The 14,789-nt window shown below is 51.8% G+C and overlaps 1 protein-coding gene across 4 annotated transcripts in view; it reads right to left on the minus strand.

The window, feature by feature from the left end:
• Positions 1-6,666: 6,666 nt before the first annotated feature.
• The window catches only part of CDCP2 (CUB domain containing protein 2), a 52,446-nt gene continuing 44,323 nt past the window's right edge, over positions 6,667-14,789 (minus strand). For all 4 annotated transcript variants that reach the window (XM_030813020.1, XM_030813021.1, XM_030813019.1 and 1 more), the window contains 3 exons: positions 13,649-14,002; positions 10,539-10,717; positions 6,667-7,266 (listed from right to left, as the gene is read on the minus strand). In XM_030813020.1, the coding sequence (XP_030668880.1) occupies positions 6,940-7,266; positions 10,539-10,717; positions 13,649-14,002 (860 nt within the window). In that variant the 3' untranslated portion in view covers positions 6,667-6,939. The remainder of the gene's footprint in view (positions 7,267-10,538; positions 10,718-13,648; positions 14,003-14,789) is intronic.

Consider the following 14,789-nt stretch of genomic DNA (forward strand, 5'->3'; position numbering starts at 1 on the left):
AAGTGTCTAGAACAATTCTTGGCTCTTGGTATTAGCCTTCACCTAATGGGAGCTATGAGCTGTGACCTTAAGCAAGTGACCCAAATTCTCTGTGCCTCAGTTTCCTCATCTGTGAAATGGGGCTCCTAACAGTACCCGCCTCACGATGTTATTACAAAGCCTACATGAACTAACTTATGCAAAGCGCATAGATTCTTAGAACAACATCAGGCGCACAGTGCTCTGTGTGCTGTGTGAATACTTGACATGTATTTTGTTACAGCTGCAAATGTGAGTTTGGTTGTGACCTGTTTTCTCATGACCTCCCTCACATGCTCTACTGTAATGGTTGAGGTTTGAGCTCTATGGGCCAACATACTGCCTGGGTTTCTGGGTTTCTATCTTGCTTCTATCAATTCTCTTTTTCTTTTTTTTTTTTGAGATGGAGTCTCGTTTTGTTGCCCGAGCTGGGGTGCAACGGCACAGTCTCAGCTCACTGCAACTTCCACCTCCCAGGTTCAAGCAATTATCCTGCCTCAGCCTACCAAGTAGCTGGGACTACAGTTGTACGCCACCACGCCCAGCTAATTTTTGTATTTTTAGTAGAGATGGGGTTTCACCATGTTGACCAGGCTGGTCATGAACCTCTACCATTTCTTAGAAGGAATAATAATAGTTACTGTTTAGAGAATTAAATGAGAAAATAAATGCAAACAAATCTAGAAAAATGCCTGGCATAGAGTAAATCTCAATAAATGTTCCTACTATTAGTCTCAATTTACAGATGAGGAAACTGAGGCTTAGAGAGGTTTTGGAATATGACTGAGCTTCCAGACACTGAGTGGCAGGGCCAAGATAGGAACAACTCCAACCCTGTCTCCTGACACCATGTACCTCATTCCTCCCTGGATCTGAACACCCCAGCCTGGGTCCTGGCTCGTGATGGGTACTGGGGAAGCGTGTCCCAAAGGAGGCACGGGGAATCGCTCGGCCGATAGACCAAAGTTACTCAGGTGGAAGGTGGCAGAGACAGACTGGAATCCAGAGCTCAGCTCACTGTGTCAAGCTGACATTTTCCGACAGTGTGTCTGGTTCCAACAGATCAAGAGCCTTTCTACATGGTGGGCTGTGTCCCAGAAGAAGAGTCAATAACAGAAAAGAATATTCACTTGCCCCTCTTGGTCCAGTGGGTGCCCTTGTTCTGAAGCCAAGGACACAGGGGGCCGCTTCCACAGTGGTTCCAAGAGAAGCAGCCGGTGCCATCTTGGTGGCTTAAATAGTAACTTCCCAGCCTGTCTTTCCAGCGTTGCCCCCAACACACCTCCCAGCACCCCCCTAGAGCCGTCTTCCTGGCTCCCAGGCATGACAGGCTCTTTCATGCCTCTTTGCATTTGCACGTGCTGTTCCCTATGCCTGGGATGCCATTCACCCTCCTCCCTGTGCCTGATGGATGAGTCTCCTGGTGATGTGAGTCCTCCCTTGGTGCTCCTCCAGCACTTATACAAATTGAGTCATTCATCTTAACCCTGTCTTGTTCTCAAAAGTCTTTGACACAAAAGCACTTTGTTTATTTCTCTGTGAGTCTCCAGGTCCTGTGGCTTGCTGTGCCCCTCCATGGAAGCACATGTCTCCTCCCCTCACCCTTCAGACCTGAGGATGGTAAGGGCTCCTCACTGTCACTCACCCCAGGTTCTCCACTCTCCCTTGTGGCTTCTTTTTTTTTTTTTTTTTTTTTTTTTTTGAGACAGTCTCGCTCTTGTCAACCAGACTGGAGTGCAGTGGCGCGATCTCAGCTCACTGCAACCTCCGCCTCCGGGGTTCAAGCAATTCCCCTGCTTCAGCCTCTGGAGCAGCTGAGACTACAGGTGCGCCACTACATCCAGCTAATTTTTGTATTTTTGGTAGAGACGGGGTTTTGCTATGTTGGCCAGGCTGGTCTCAAACTCCTGGCCTCAAGTGATCTGCCTGCCTCGGCCTCTCGAAGTGCGGGGATTACGGGTGTGAGCCACCATGCCCAGTGGCTTCTCTGCCCCCTGCTCACACCTTTGTCAGTTATATCTTTATTAAATGCTCTTCAAATTCCCAATTTCAGTGGACTGTCTCCTGTTCCCACCACCCTGACTGATAGATGGACAGATTCTTCGAGCACTGTGTGCCTTACAGCTGCTTTCATGCATATCTCTCCCCGTTAGACAGTGAGCTCCTGAGGCCTGGGGGCAGGCCACGCCTGAGCCAGCATCTCTGTGCGGGAGGACACGGAGAAGGCACCTGAGAAACGCCCTTGACTTAGATTGCACCACAATACAGTCAATCCACACACAGGACTGAATGACTTGAATGAAGTCGAATCCATCCATTCATTCGCTCATTCAACCACAGATACTCATTGGGTGGCAGGGATGAACGAGATGAAGATAGCCTCATGAAGCTGGCTTTGCAGTGAGGGGAATCAAGCATAGACAAGCAGAAGCAGACAGCTAATGGCATTTCAGATGGTGATACCTGCTAGGAAGGAAATGAAGCAAAGCAAAGGGGTACCAGGGACGGGCTGGGGATGCTATTTTAGGTGAGTGATCGAGGGGTCATGTGAGTAGAAAGGGACATGAAGGGGCCGAGTCAGGAGACGCTGTGGTGGAAGAACATTCCATGTGGAGGACTGTGGGTGGAAACAGCCTTGGTCTGTTGGAAAACAGCAGGGAAGCTGGGAGGTAGGATAGGGGGTGGGGTGGGGACTTGGGAGGTGCGATAGTTGATGGGGTGGGGACTTGGGAGGTGGGATAGGGGATGGGGTGGGGACTTGGGAGGTGGGATAGGGGATGGGGTGGGGACTTGGGAGGTGGGATGGGGGGTGGGGTGGGGACTTGGGAGGTGGGATGGGGGTGGGGTGGGGACTTGGGAGGTGGGATGGGGGTGGGGTGGGGACTTGGGAGGTGGGATGGGGGATGGGGTGAGGACTTGGGAGGTGGGATGGGGGTGGGGTGGGGACTTGGGAGGTGGGATGGGGGTGGGGTGGGGACTTGGGAGGTGGGATGGGGGTGGGGTGGGGACTTGGGAGGTGGGATGGGGGGTGGGGTGGGGACTTGGGAGGTGGGATGGGGGGTGGGGTGGGGACTTGGGAGGTGGGATGGGGGGTGGGATGGGGACTTGGGAGGTGGGATGGGGGGTGGGGTGGGGACTTGCTTTCTTGTTAGGCCTCTCCCAACTCTGGGATCTGAGGACTCCTCAGGGAAGCCCTTACCCAGGCCAGAGCCCACCAGCCAACCACTTCCTGATCCATCCAGGGGAAGCCCCATGCGGGGCGCTCTCTCCGTGTTCTCTCACTTAATCCTCATGATAATCCGGCGAGGAGAGTGTTTCTACCCCCATCCTACACATGAGGAAACCGAGACTCAGAGAGGTTAAGCAACCTACCCAAGGTCACACAGAGTCAGGGAAAGAACTGGAAATGAACCCAAGTCTGCCTGACCTGCAGCCCAGAGAGTGTTTTCCCAAGACCAATGCATCCATTTGCCAGGGACCTTTCCTCAGTGACATCAGCCTTGCTGGGACAGGCCGGTAGCAGGATTCAAAGCTCCCATTCAAGGGTTGGCATGTCCCATGGTCACACAGCCTATGGGGAGGGAGCTGGGGTTCAAGCCTGGCTCTTTCCACAGCCCCTCACTCTGAAAAGAGAAAATTGGTAAGTGAGCAAGCAAGCTGTGCCGTGCCCGCCGTGCCCGACACTCTTCCAGGGCCAGGGCATGTTGGCTAATGGGTATCATTTCAGCCCTTTCATTTCTAATAGACACTGTGCTGTCATAAAGACTGTCATTTTCCACAGCTCACACAGATAATCAACATGCTGGCTGCCTGGAGGGCTGGGAATGGCAGTATTTGGGCACATCTGTGAAGATAAAACCATCCTCTCATTCTCTACTATTTCAATCCTTGCCCAACCAGACACAGCTCTTGCATTTGAGGGCATTGGCCTGAGATCCCAAGAGGCTCCAGCCTGCTGCACGATGCCCCCAGTTCAGGGGAGAACTAAGTTTCAACATTCCATAGCCATATGACCTTGGGCACAGCACTTACCCTTCTAGAGCCTCACTTTCCCCGTCTGTAAAATGGGGGCAATTAGGGCTAACTTGCAAAGTGTCTTAAATGAGATTATTACCATGGACCTGTGAGTCCACTTAAAAGCTCTGACTCAGAAACCCAAGTTCTAGGCCCAGCCTTGCCATTGATTTGCTGTGTGACCTTGGGGGAGCCATGATGAACACCTGCCACGTAGTTGGTGCTTAGGAGGTGGTAGCCAGGACAGTGATGGTGCTGAAGGTATGATGTTTGTCACATTTTGCCAGTAAGAAAACTGAGGCCAAGGACAGGCATGGTGACTCACGCCTGTAATCCTGGCACTTTGGGAGGCCAAGGCAGGCGAATCACTTGAGGTCAGGAGTTCGAGATCAGGCTGGCCAACATGGCGAAACCTCATCTCTACCAAAAATACAAAAATTAGCCGGATGTACGCCTGTAATCCCAGCTACTCGGGAGGCTGAGACAGGAGAATCGCTTGAACCCGGGAGGCAGAGATTGTAATAGTGAGTCGGGATTGTGCCACTGCACTCCAGCCTGGCAATAAAGTGAGACTCCATCAAAGAAAGAAAGAAAGAAAGAAAGAAGAAAGGAGGTAGGGAGGGAGGGAAAGAAGGAAAGGAGGGAGGGAGAAAGAAAGAAAGAAAGAAAGAAAGAAAGAAAGAAAGAAAGAAAGAAAGAAAGAAAGAGAGAGAAAGAAAGAAAGAAAGAAAGGAGGAAAGAAAAGAAAAAAAGAAAACTGAGCCACAGAAGGAAATGGGCTCATGAAGATGAAGGCACCTGGCTGGTGAAGGTAACTGCTTGAAGGTACCTGGCTCAAGACTGACAGTGAGAAGGTGGGTAGGAGAGAAAGAAGAAGGGGGCTCTACTCCCAGCACCCTAGGGCAGATTCAAGACTCTCCTGCCGGCACACCCACCCTGACAAAAGTCCCTAATTCACTAGAAGAGCTTAAACCCATTTCTAACTCTTCCAGTTGGACTTGAACCCATTTTAATTCCTAATGTCCAGGCAACTTCATCCCTTGCTTAATTCATTTCTTACTTTGTCAGCTCTTCCTCATTTTTTTTCCAAGTTACCAACGCATCTGTCCCTCTCCCTCCGCAGTTCTGCTCTCCCACACCACACGCCTCGCACGTAGGAATCTCATCTGGCGTGTGTGCTGCTGTGTGCCTGGAGCCTCTGCCACAGCAACAGACACAAACTCTGGAATCCAGTGGATGCTTGTTGGGTTGTTGAGTGAATCGTAATTGGGCCACAGTTTTTTTAACTTGATGCCAGTGGGCAGCATGGTCAATCTGGAGATTTCTGCTATTGTGAAAGGACTCTCTGGAGTGATCATTATGCAAATACAAAGATGAGCAGGGGGGAAATGGTGTATTATAAATGCATTTTTTGTTTATTTTTCATTAACAAGATTGCTTCACTTCTTGGTGTCAAGGAGAGCTCTGAGAAGGATGGATCAATTTGCATAATAATTCCAGAGGTCTTCTCATGAGGAAGGGTGGGAAACCCAACCCCAGCTCCCTGTGATATGAACTTAGAAAATGTGAGTGGACTGGAGTAGCTCTGAGTAGACTGGAGTAGCCCTGACTGAAGTCCAAAGGCAGGAGAGGGTACAGAGGGCTCCAAAGAGAACTCCTCTGGGGAGCAAAGATGGGCTGGTGATCTGAGCTTGGCATCAGGGGCAAGGACAGAGACGTGTGGGACTTCAATCAGCTTTTGTCAAGGATCACAGACATTTAAGGAAAAACTCCAACATGAAAGGGAGACACCAGCCTTCAGCTCCAGTCTCATGACTGAGCACAGTGTGTGGCCTGCCCCGGTTTATATGGGGCTGTGACCCAGCAGGGCATCGCCACCTCCACGGACAAGCGTCTGCCAAGATGTGCAGGTCCAGCCTTCAACACTGACACCATGTGGCAGGGGCTGAAGTGAGGGCACTGGATGGGATTTCGGCTCCCTTTCTCTATTCCTGGAGTTTGGAGGCAGAGCCAGCTTGCTTTAGACAAAGTTCCCAGGGTTCCTGGGTCAATTCAGGATGGTGAAGGCCCCTGGATGGATACTTCATTAGCTTCCTGCTAATGAAGGTCTCAGATGAGCAATTAATTGGAAAAATAAGGCCGGAAGCAGTGGCTCACACCTGCAATCCCAGCACTTTGGGAGGCCAAGGCAGGCAGATTACCTGAGGTCAGGAATTCGAGACCAGCCTGGCCAACATAGTGAAACCACATCTCTACTAAAACTACAAAAATTAGCCGGGTGTGGTGGCAGGCGCCTGTAATCCCAGCTGCTCAGGAGGCTGAGGTAGGAGAATTGCTTGAACCCGGGAGGCAGAGATTGCAGTGAGCCAACATTGTGCCATTGCACTCCAGCCTGGGCAATAGAGCAGGACTCTGTGTCGAAGGAAAAGAAAAGAAAGAGAGAAAGGAAGGAAGGAAGAAAGGAAGGAGGGAGGGAGGGAGGAAGGAAAATTAGTGGTGCCTTTGTTTGTACCCTGAGTTGGTAAAGCACCCATATAAGTTATAGAATGAGTCAGTTTTATCTACACTCTGCCACCAGTGACCACAACTATCCAAACTGACAAGTAACACACGTGGGAGAGTTCTTTTCTACAGCAGAATATCTTTAAAATTAATAACAGCAATTGCATATACATATACACAGCATGCTACAGATTACAAAGCTCTTATCCATCTCTGCCTGCCTCTGAGCCTCATGCCAGTCCTGTGAGATAGCAGGGCAGAATGATTGTCCCTAGGAAATGGAAGCTCAGAGAGGGACATGACCTGCCCATGGTCACCAAGTCAGCAAATCCCCATGCCACCCCTGTTATGGGTCCCTAAGCTGCCTCCCAGGCATGTCAGATGCCAGGTCCCTATACTGTCTATTCAAAGCAGCATCAAGACCACGATGGCAATAACCATGAGGATTCCAGCCAGGATGCAAAGGCCCAGGAAGATGATGTCACTGGTATCCTGGGCCACCATGCTCACTGGGCCCTCCAGTGCCTCCGCCTCGTCCCTGGGTGGTGCTTCCTGAAGGTGCTCTGCAGTGGCAGCATAGGGCCCCAGCCAGTGAGAGCCAGACAGCAGGTGGACAGAAGCCTCCTTGCGCCGCGGCTCACAGCGGACCTCGTACTCATGGATGTCCTCCCGCCCCGCAGCCGAGAAGTCGATGTACAGCACGCTGACAATCACTGAAGTGTTGTTTCTTCTCTGTGGGGTCACAGGGTACTCGTCACACCTGAAGGAGCTTGGGCTGACCTTGTTTCCCTATATATGTGGGGGTCTCAGTACCAGGGGGGCAGAGCCCGAGGAGCCTGTGTTCTAGTCCTAACTCTGAGCCTCAGGGATCCCATCTGTAAAAGGGGTACCGTGAGGGTAAGCTGTCTGGAAGGACGATATCAGATTTGATGCCAGTGTTTCTCTGGCTAATGTGCTGGGGCCATTTACCATGGTCCAAGCTCTATATTTTAAGTATCTTATTTAATTCTCGCAACAACGTTCTCTTATTGGTACCATTAAAACCCCCATGTGGCCAGGCGTGGTGGCTCACGCCTGTAATCCCAGCACTTTGGGAGGCCAAGGCGGGCGGATCATGAGGTCAGGAGATTGAGACCATCCTAACACAGTGAAACCCCATCTTTACTAAAAATACAAAAAATTAGCCGGGCGTGGTGGCGGGCGCCTGTAGTCTCAGCTACTCGGGAGGCTGAGGCAGGAGAATGGCGTGAACCCGGGAGGCGGAGCTTGCAGTGAGCCGAGATTGCGCCACTGCACTCCAGCCTGGGGGACAGAGCAAGACTCCATCTCAAAAAAAAAAAAAAAAAAACCCCATGTTACAGAGGAGGAAACTAAGGCTCCGAGGTTAAATCCCTTGCCTGAGGTCACACAGCATACAAGTGACAGAGCCCATATTCTCACTCAGATCTGCCCAACTCTTAACTGTGCTCCTGACCATCACATCTTACTCAAACAAAAGAATATAGAACCACAGGGGGCTTTTCAAAGCATCGACTCCAATCCCTCATCCTTGGCAAATTTACAGACGTGACTACTGAGGCCTGGAAGGGCAATGACTTGCCCAGAGCTAGGTCAGAAGCCAAGTCTCCTGCCTCCACCTTAGGAGCTTTGTCCCCAGTGCTGTACGGTTTCCCCCTGCAGCCTTTTCTCCCGATGGTATCTGCAGTAGGTATCCTGTGTTGAGTCCCTGGCCACCCCAGGAACAGCAGCCTAGTGTCGGGAAGAGCCATCGAGGAACGAGATGTGGAGGCCTGGCACCCTGCTGCCCTCCCCACCGCAGATGAAGGAGTCGAGTGGCCCTGAGATGATGGGCCTGCAGGCCCAGGCTGGAGGGCAGCGTTGTGGTGCACGGTCTGGCGTGGTCAGCAGTGATGCAGAACTCCTCTCCCAACCACGCCCAATCTGCAGCAGCCACTGCCTTCTTCAGGGTTTCCTAACTGGCCCCAGCTAGCAAGTAGCACTTCTGAGAGGACGCTTCTAAAAATCAAAGCTGCCTAGCAGAGTCACAGCAGCCGTGAATAGTAGGAAGTCCCCAGCACCAGAGACTGGGTGACCCTTTCAGGGAAGGGTTGAACAGGTGTCACAAATCAGGAGAGTTCTTTTTTTTTTTTTTTTTTTTTTTTGAGACAGAGTCTTGCTCTGTTGCCCAGGCTGGAGTGTAGTGGCACGATCTTGGCTCACTGCAACCTCTGCCTCCCGGGTTCAAGCGATTCTCGTGCCTCAGCCTCCCGAGTAGCTGAGATTACAGGAGTTCACCACCACACCCAGCTAATTGTTGTATTTTTAGTAGAGACGAGGTTTCATCATGTTGACCAGGCTGGTCACAAATCAGTTTTATGGACTAGGTGACTTTATGTGTCTCTTCCAACTTTGGGCTTCCAAAAGTCTCTGATTCCATGTCCCCAAAGGAGTTCCTGTTCCCATCTGAGAACTTGTGCCCAGGATTTTTGGGATATAGAATCAGGACACTGGGGAAAGAAAGACTCCTGAGAATGGAAGGGGACCCAGTGAAAGGCCAAAGTAAATCTATATAATAAGGAAGGGAGGGAAAAATCAGAGAATGGGGGGGAAGCTTTAGGGGGTTTTGATGAGTGACAGACTTGACAAAGAAAGAAAAGCCACACAACATGGGGTGTTGATGGCTGTGGAGGGAGTCAAGTCTCTAATGTTTTTAAAGAGATGCACGTGAAGATTGGCATTACTTTATATTGCTGTCAGCTGTTTGAGCTGCGTATCTTCCAAAGCAACTCTATGCAAAGACTGATCCTTGAGGGTCTAGGATTTATAAGGGTTACACTAAGAATCCATGAATCCAAGGTTTTCTGATTTTATGTTTCCAAGATACTGACCCCAAGATTTCATGGTCCTGTGGTTCTGAGTTCTGGTGGTGGTTCTGTGACTATGAGACAGTGAGTGTCTATGAGTCCTTGGTTCTAGGATTTCCTGAGTCCCTGCTTCTTGGATTCTTTGTCTCCATCATTCCACGACTTTATGGAATGTGGTTCTGGCCCAAACAAAACCCCTGGGAGACTTAGGGCATGGAATAGGGGGAGGGCAGAATACCTCGGCAGCCAGGACTGGCCCCCTACCGTCCTCCTCTTCTTAGGTCAAAAGAATGGTGGCTGCCAGGAGGCTGGGGCAGGCAGAGGGTGGCCTGGAGGGGCCAGAGGCATACATGTGGCTAATGTTGGGAGGCGGGGGAGGGTTTGCTGCAAAGCCCCTGGATTTCAAGGCTGGAGAGTCTTCCAACAGAGGCCACTGTTCCTTTTCTGCATACCCCACTTCCTGACCTGTCCCTAAGCATACAAATATCCAGGGTGCTTGAGCCACTGCCCAGTGACTCTCTGAGGGCCCTAAGTCTGGGTTAACGGCCTCCAAAATACAAGGGTAGTAGGGAAAATGGACTTGTAAACCTCATAGCCTTTTGAGGGAGGGGATCCTGTGCCTCGAAAGGGCCTTTTGTGCTGCGGAGCCCAGGGATGGATTTGGATCACCAGGGTGGGGATGGGTAGGAGAAGCAGGGCTCCCACACAGATCTGCATATTAAAGGAGTGAGGTCTTCAGGGTCCTTGGGGAGCACTGAAGGGAAAGGGGAGGAACAGCAAAGAAGAACTGCTGGCAGCTCAGCCAGCAGGGCCCCTGTAGCAGGAGTGACCGATAGCGTCTTTAGGTTGCTGTGGGGTTAGGCAGCAGCAGCTGGGGTTAGGAAAGATATTTGGGAAGAGAAGAGGAAGAGAGCTTGGAACCAGAGGGACCCCCTCTCCTCTGTCTCTCCTACTGGAGTTCTTTGCTACATTTACCCTGAGCAAATTGGTTGAGGTAAGTAAAGCCAAGAAGGGCTTAGCTCTGCATCCAGGCCTGTGTGGCCCCCAGAGCCAGGAGAAGCTGAATTTTCAGGAATGTGAGGTGCCTTTCAGCAGGGTCAGAGTCCCTCCCTTGTGCCTGCCCCCTCCCCCAGCCCCTACCTGAGACTCAGTGCCGCAGGTATCAAAGCGCGCCTGGATCCTGAAGTTGCCGCCGACCTCCTGGGCGGCACAGCCCCGGCTGCCCAGGTAGACCTTGGTCCGCTCCAGTGGGGCCAGCGCCTGCGTGGAGATCAGGATCTGGAAGTCCGTGCGGGAGCAGCTCACGTTCATGGGCACCACTGGGAACCGGAGGGAGGAGCTGGAAGCCTTAGGGTCAGGCAGTCTGACCCTCACCTCCCCAACACCCCCTACCCTCCCACAAAGGGTGGTGGATGGGGAAACTGAGGCCCAGAGTAAGAAAAGCTCCTACGGAATCCTACAGGGCAAGTGCGGGATATCTTAGACGGGTTACTCCGTTCAACTCCATCAGACTGTGAGCTCCTCAGGGGAGGCACCAAGTCTGATTCTCTCAGTGTCCTCTGGGCCCAGCACAGAGCTTGGCAGGCCCAGTGAATGCTGAGTGAATGAATGAATGTTCTTAATAATCATAAAATTCATCTGCTAATCGCTTGGCCATGCGCCAGGCAATTCATTCAATTATTTAACAAATATATTGATGGCCTACTATGTTCAGGTCCTATTCTCAGCACCACAAATACAAAAATGAGGAAAAAAACACAGCTGAAATTCTTGCCTCGTGGAACTTACATTCTAGATGGGGGAGGGGGCAATAAATGTAAAATACACCCACATGTCAGAGTGCCCTGAAGGAAAATCAAGCAAAGAAGAAACAGCAGGAGAGTAGAGCCAATCGGAATTGGGGAGGAGTGAGGAAGGAGAGTTTCAGTTAGGGTAGTGAGGGAAGCCTCACTTTCCCTCCCTACAATGACCCCAGGAGATGGATGTGACTAAACTCATTTTACAGGTTTGGAAATGGACGCTCTGAGAGATGAAGTTGTTTGCAGTGGCCAACCGGGTCGACAGGATTTCAAAGTTCATGGTCTGTTCGCCCTATTCAGCAGGCTCCTGCGGCCCTCCTGGCCAGGACAGTGTACACATGACTCAAAGTATCTGCTTTGGGTGAGCATGTTTGTGTGTGTGTGTGTGTGTGTGTGTGTGTGTGTGTGTGTGTGCGCGCATGCAGGGGCAGGGGTGAGGATAGGGGAAAGGAAGGCAGCTGCCTGGTGGGAGGAAAAGGCAAGAGAGCTGGCAGGCAGAGGCCTGGAACTCTCAACCTCTCTCTGGGAAATGCCTGAGACATATTTCAGCCTCTGGTGTCTGGGCAGTCGGGGATTTATGGGCCAGCCGTCTCCCACGATGATCTCGGTGGTGATGAACTGTGTGTCACCCCCAGCTGGCACTGTGGCTGCCCTCCTAGTGGGGAGGCCTCCTGCAGCCTGGGCCACATCTGGAGCCTCACCCAGTGTGAGTGCCCCTGTCTGCCCCTGGGCCCCCACAGGGATCTGAGGGGGAGGGAGGTGGGGTGGAGTGGGGGTGGGCACTCCTGCCCTGAAGCCCCTGGAACAGGAGCTGGGATGAGAAGCCCCCTAACTTTCTCTCCTTCTCTGCAGAAGGGGCTTGTCCTAAATCACACAGGGCTAGGAGAGGGCCTGGCAGAGTTCTGGAAATAAGACTATCAGAGGCAAAAGGAACTTTAAAGATCTTTCCTCATCTTACAGGTGGAGAAACTGAGGCCCACAGAGACATGGGGCCATGCCAGCTAGTGGAGGCAGAGCCAATGGAGCTGGGCTCTCCAGGGCTGTGCTATCAGAGCCACAGCTCTCCCACCCCAGCTTGCAGGTGGAGCCCACTGAGGCCCGAAGGGGCTGGCCTGCCCAAGTTCACGGCTCTGCCGCAAGCTTGCTGCAGATCACCATCTCCTCCATCCCTGGCCCCAACTCCCCTTGCATATGGAGTAAGGAAAGATCTTTTGAATGCTAAACAGGCCTGAGACACCTTCCTGAAGGAAAGATGTCCTTGGATCCAGGCATTGTGACCTTGTTACTTCATTTGGCCTTCATGACCACCTGTCTAGGGCCTTCATCAACCTCTTTTACAAATAAGCCCTCTTGGGTGATCAGTAAATGGCAGCATTTGGACATGACCCTGGTCTCTCTGAGCTTAGCTCTGGACTCCCCTCCCTTGTGCCCCTCTCAAACAAGCAAGAAGAAGGCAGGAGAGTAAGTTCTAATCCTGGCTGTGCCACTGACTGCCCATGTGGTCACAATGAAGTCCTTCCCCTCTCAGCACCTCCGTTGCTATACCTGCACAACGAGGAGCTTTGCTTGGCCAGGAAGAGGGCACAATAGGTGCAGAGTGCAGATATTTCTGGGCCCATAGACAAGGAAGGGTGGGAGGAGGGGAGCAATGGTGGACCCTCTTGGCTGACAAATCTAAACAATAATATGGAGCCTGAGAAAGCCAAATACCAGCTTCCCAGCTTCCTCTGCAGCCAGGCATGGCCATCTGACTGAGTTCAAACTGATGGGACATTTTGTAAAAGTCCTGTGAGAGGTTCTAGAGATGCTTTTGCTTTCTTGATAAAGAGTCATTTGCAGCTGGCACTTCCCCTGTCCCCTCCAGCCTCGAACACGGATGTGATGCCTGGAGCTATGGCAGCCATCTTGCAGCTGTGAGGCTCAGAGAGTCCCAGAGATAACACGTGGAACAGTGTTGAGCCCCTGAACCAATACAGCAGCTGCCTATCTCCAGGCTTCTTGTTGAGTGAGGAAAAACAAGCACCATGTTTTCAATGAGTAGTTCTGAATGATCCCAGCAGGGCTGGTAGACATCCCCACTGTTAGACCAAGTTTTTTACCTTCAACAATATTACCATATTTTGTCTATTTCCCCTGGATACAGGGGACCAATAACAACACAAGGGGGGCCAGGGGCCCAGGGGGAAGGAACCAGATGGGGAGGGGTGAGGACTCATGAAGTTAGGAGCTGGGGCAGGAGGCTCTGCAATAGTGGAAACAGGTGAGAGCCGTGCCGTCCAGTCTCAGGGTCCCGAGAATGGGCAAGGGTGTAGCCAACGGAGAAGGCGCTGGAGAAGACCATTCATGGGGGGGCAGGACAAACTGGCGGGATGGAGGAAGGAGGCTGCAAAGACCGAGGCTGCAAAGCCTCCCCTTCCCCCTCAGTGGACCCACTCCCACAGCCCAGCTGACCTCCGATGTAGGCCACAGAGAAGCCCCTGCGGGTGGTGCTGCGGTCCGTGTGCAGCAGAAGCAGAAGCTGGTTGTGGCTTGAGGTGACGGGTGGTGGCAGGTGGTGTCCACACCAATTCCCCAGCAGGGGTGCCTCCTCGCTGGCCCCATCGAAGGCCGCCAGATGGTCAAAGTCACAGGTCTTGGTCAGGCTGTTGGGCTCCTCCAGGTCCAGGTCCAGGAAGAACACCTTGACCCTGTAGCCTGGGGGCAGGCGGATGGTCCAGTGGCAGCGGATGTTGTTGGGGTAGGAGCTGGGGTACTGTGGGCTGGAGAAGTTACCCCGCACGGCCATGTATACCTCCTGGCATTCTCCTGGGTGGGGGATGGGGAGGTGGGAGGAGCAACAGTGAGGGGAGAGGAGAAGTCACCCTCTGCAGTTACAGCTTAGGCAGCAGGTGCCACAGTGGCCCTAAAACCACCAGGCAGGTTGTGGGCACCATGGCTAGCAAACCAGACAATTGATCCTAACTACCTGAAAGTTTGGATGCTTGATCCCAAAGCTTGTTTTAAACTGCAACTAGCTGAAAGCTGGGACTTGCATTCCAATTGACAGTCCCCTTGACAGGTGTAGGCCCTGTTAGGAATTCAATAATAATACACAATACCTGTCCTCAGAGTTACCTCCGAACTCCCTGGCTTGACAGATGATGTGGTTCATGCCTGGCCTTTCCCCTTTTCTCACTGCCCCATTTGGTATGTACTATGAGCATACCAAACACTCTGCCCTCCAGGCCTTTGCACATGCTGTTCCTCCTGCTTGGAACGCCCTTCCCTTCTGCTTCCATCTAACTCCTTCAGGGTACTGCTCAATTCTCTCCTCCACGAAGTCATCCATGATTCTTACTGATGGATAGCACAGATCATAATGGCTTCACTGTCTGTTTCCTTATAATCTCTCTAACTAGACTGTAAAGTTCCCATGACTTCATCCATTCATTTCTACAAATATTGAGTACCTACTATGTGCCAGGTGCAAAAATAAGCCCATAAGGGACTCAGTCAGACAGGGGAGATTGACATGCAAACCACACACAGAAGTGACAAATGTTGGATCATAGTGTAAAAAACCTAGGAGTTGAAAAAGCGATTAATTCTGGTA

Source organism: Nomascus leucogenys, chromosome 5, assembly GCF_006542625.1.
Source record: "Nomascus leucogenys isolate Asia chromosome 5, Asia_NLE_v1, whole genome shotgun sequence".
NCBI classification, from domain to species: domain Eukaryota; kingdom Metazoa; phylum Chordata; class Mammalia; order Primates; family Hylobatidae; genus Nomascus; species Nomascus leucogenys.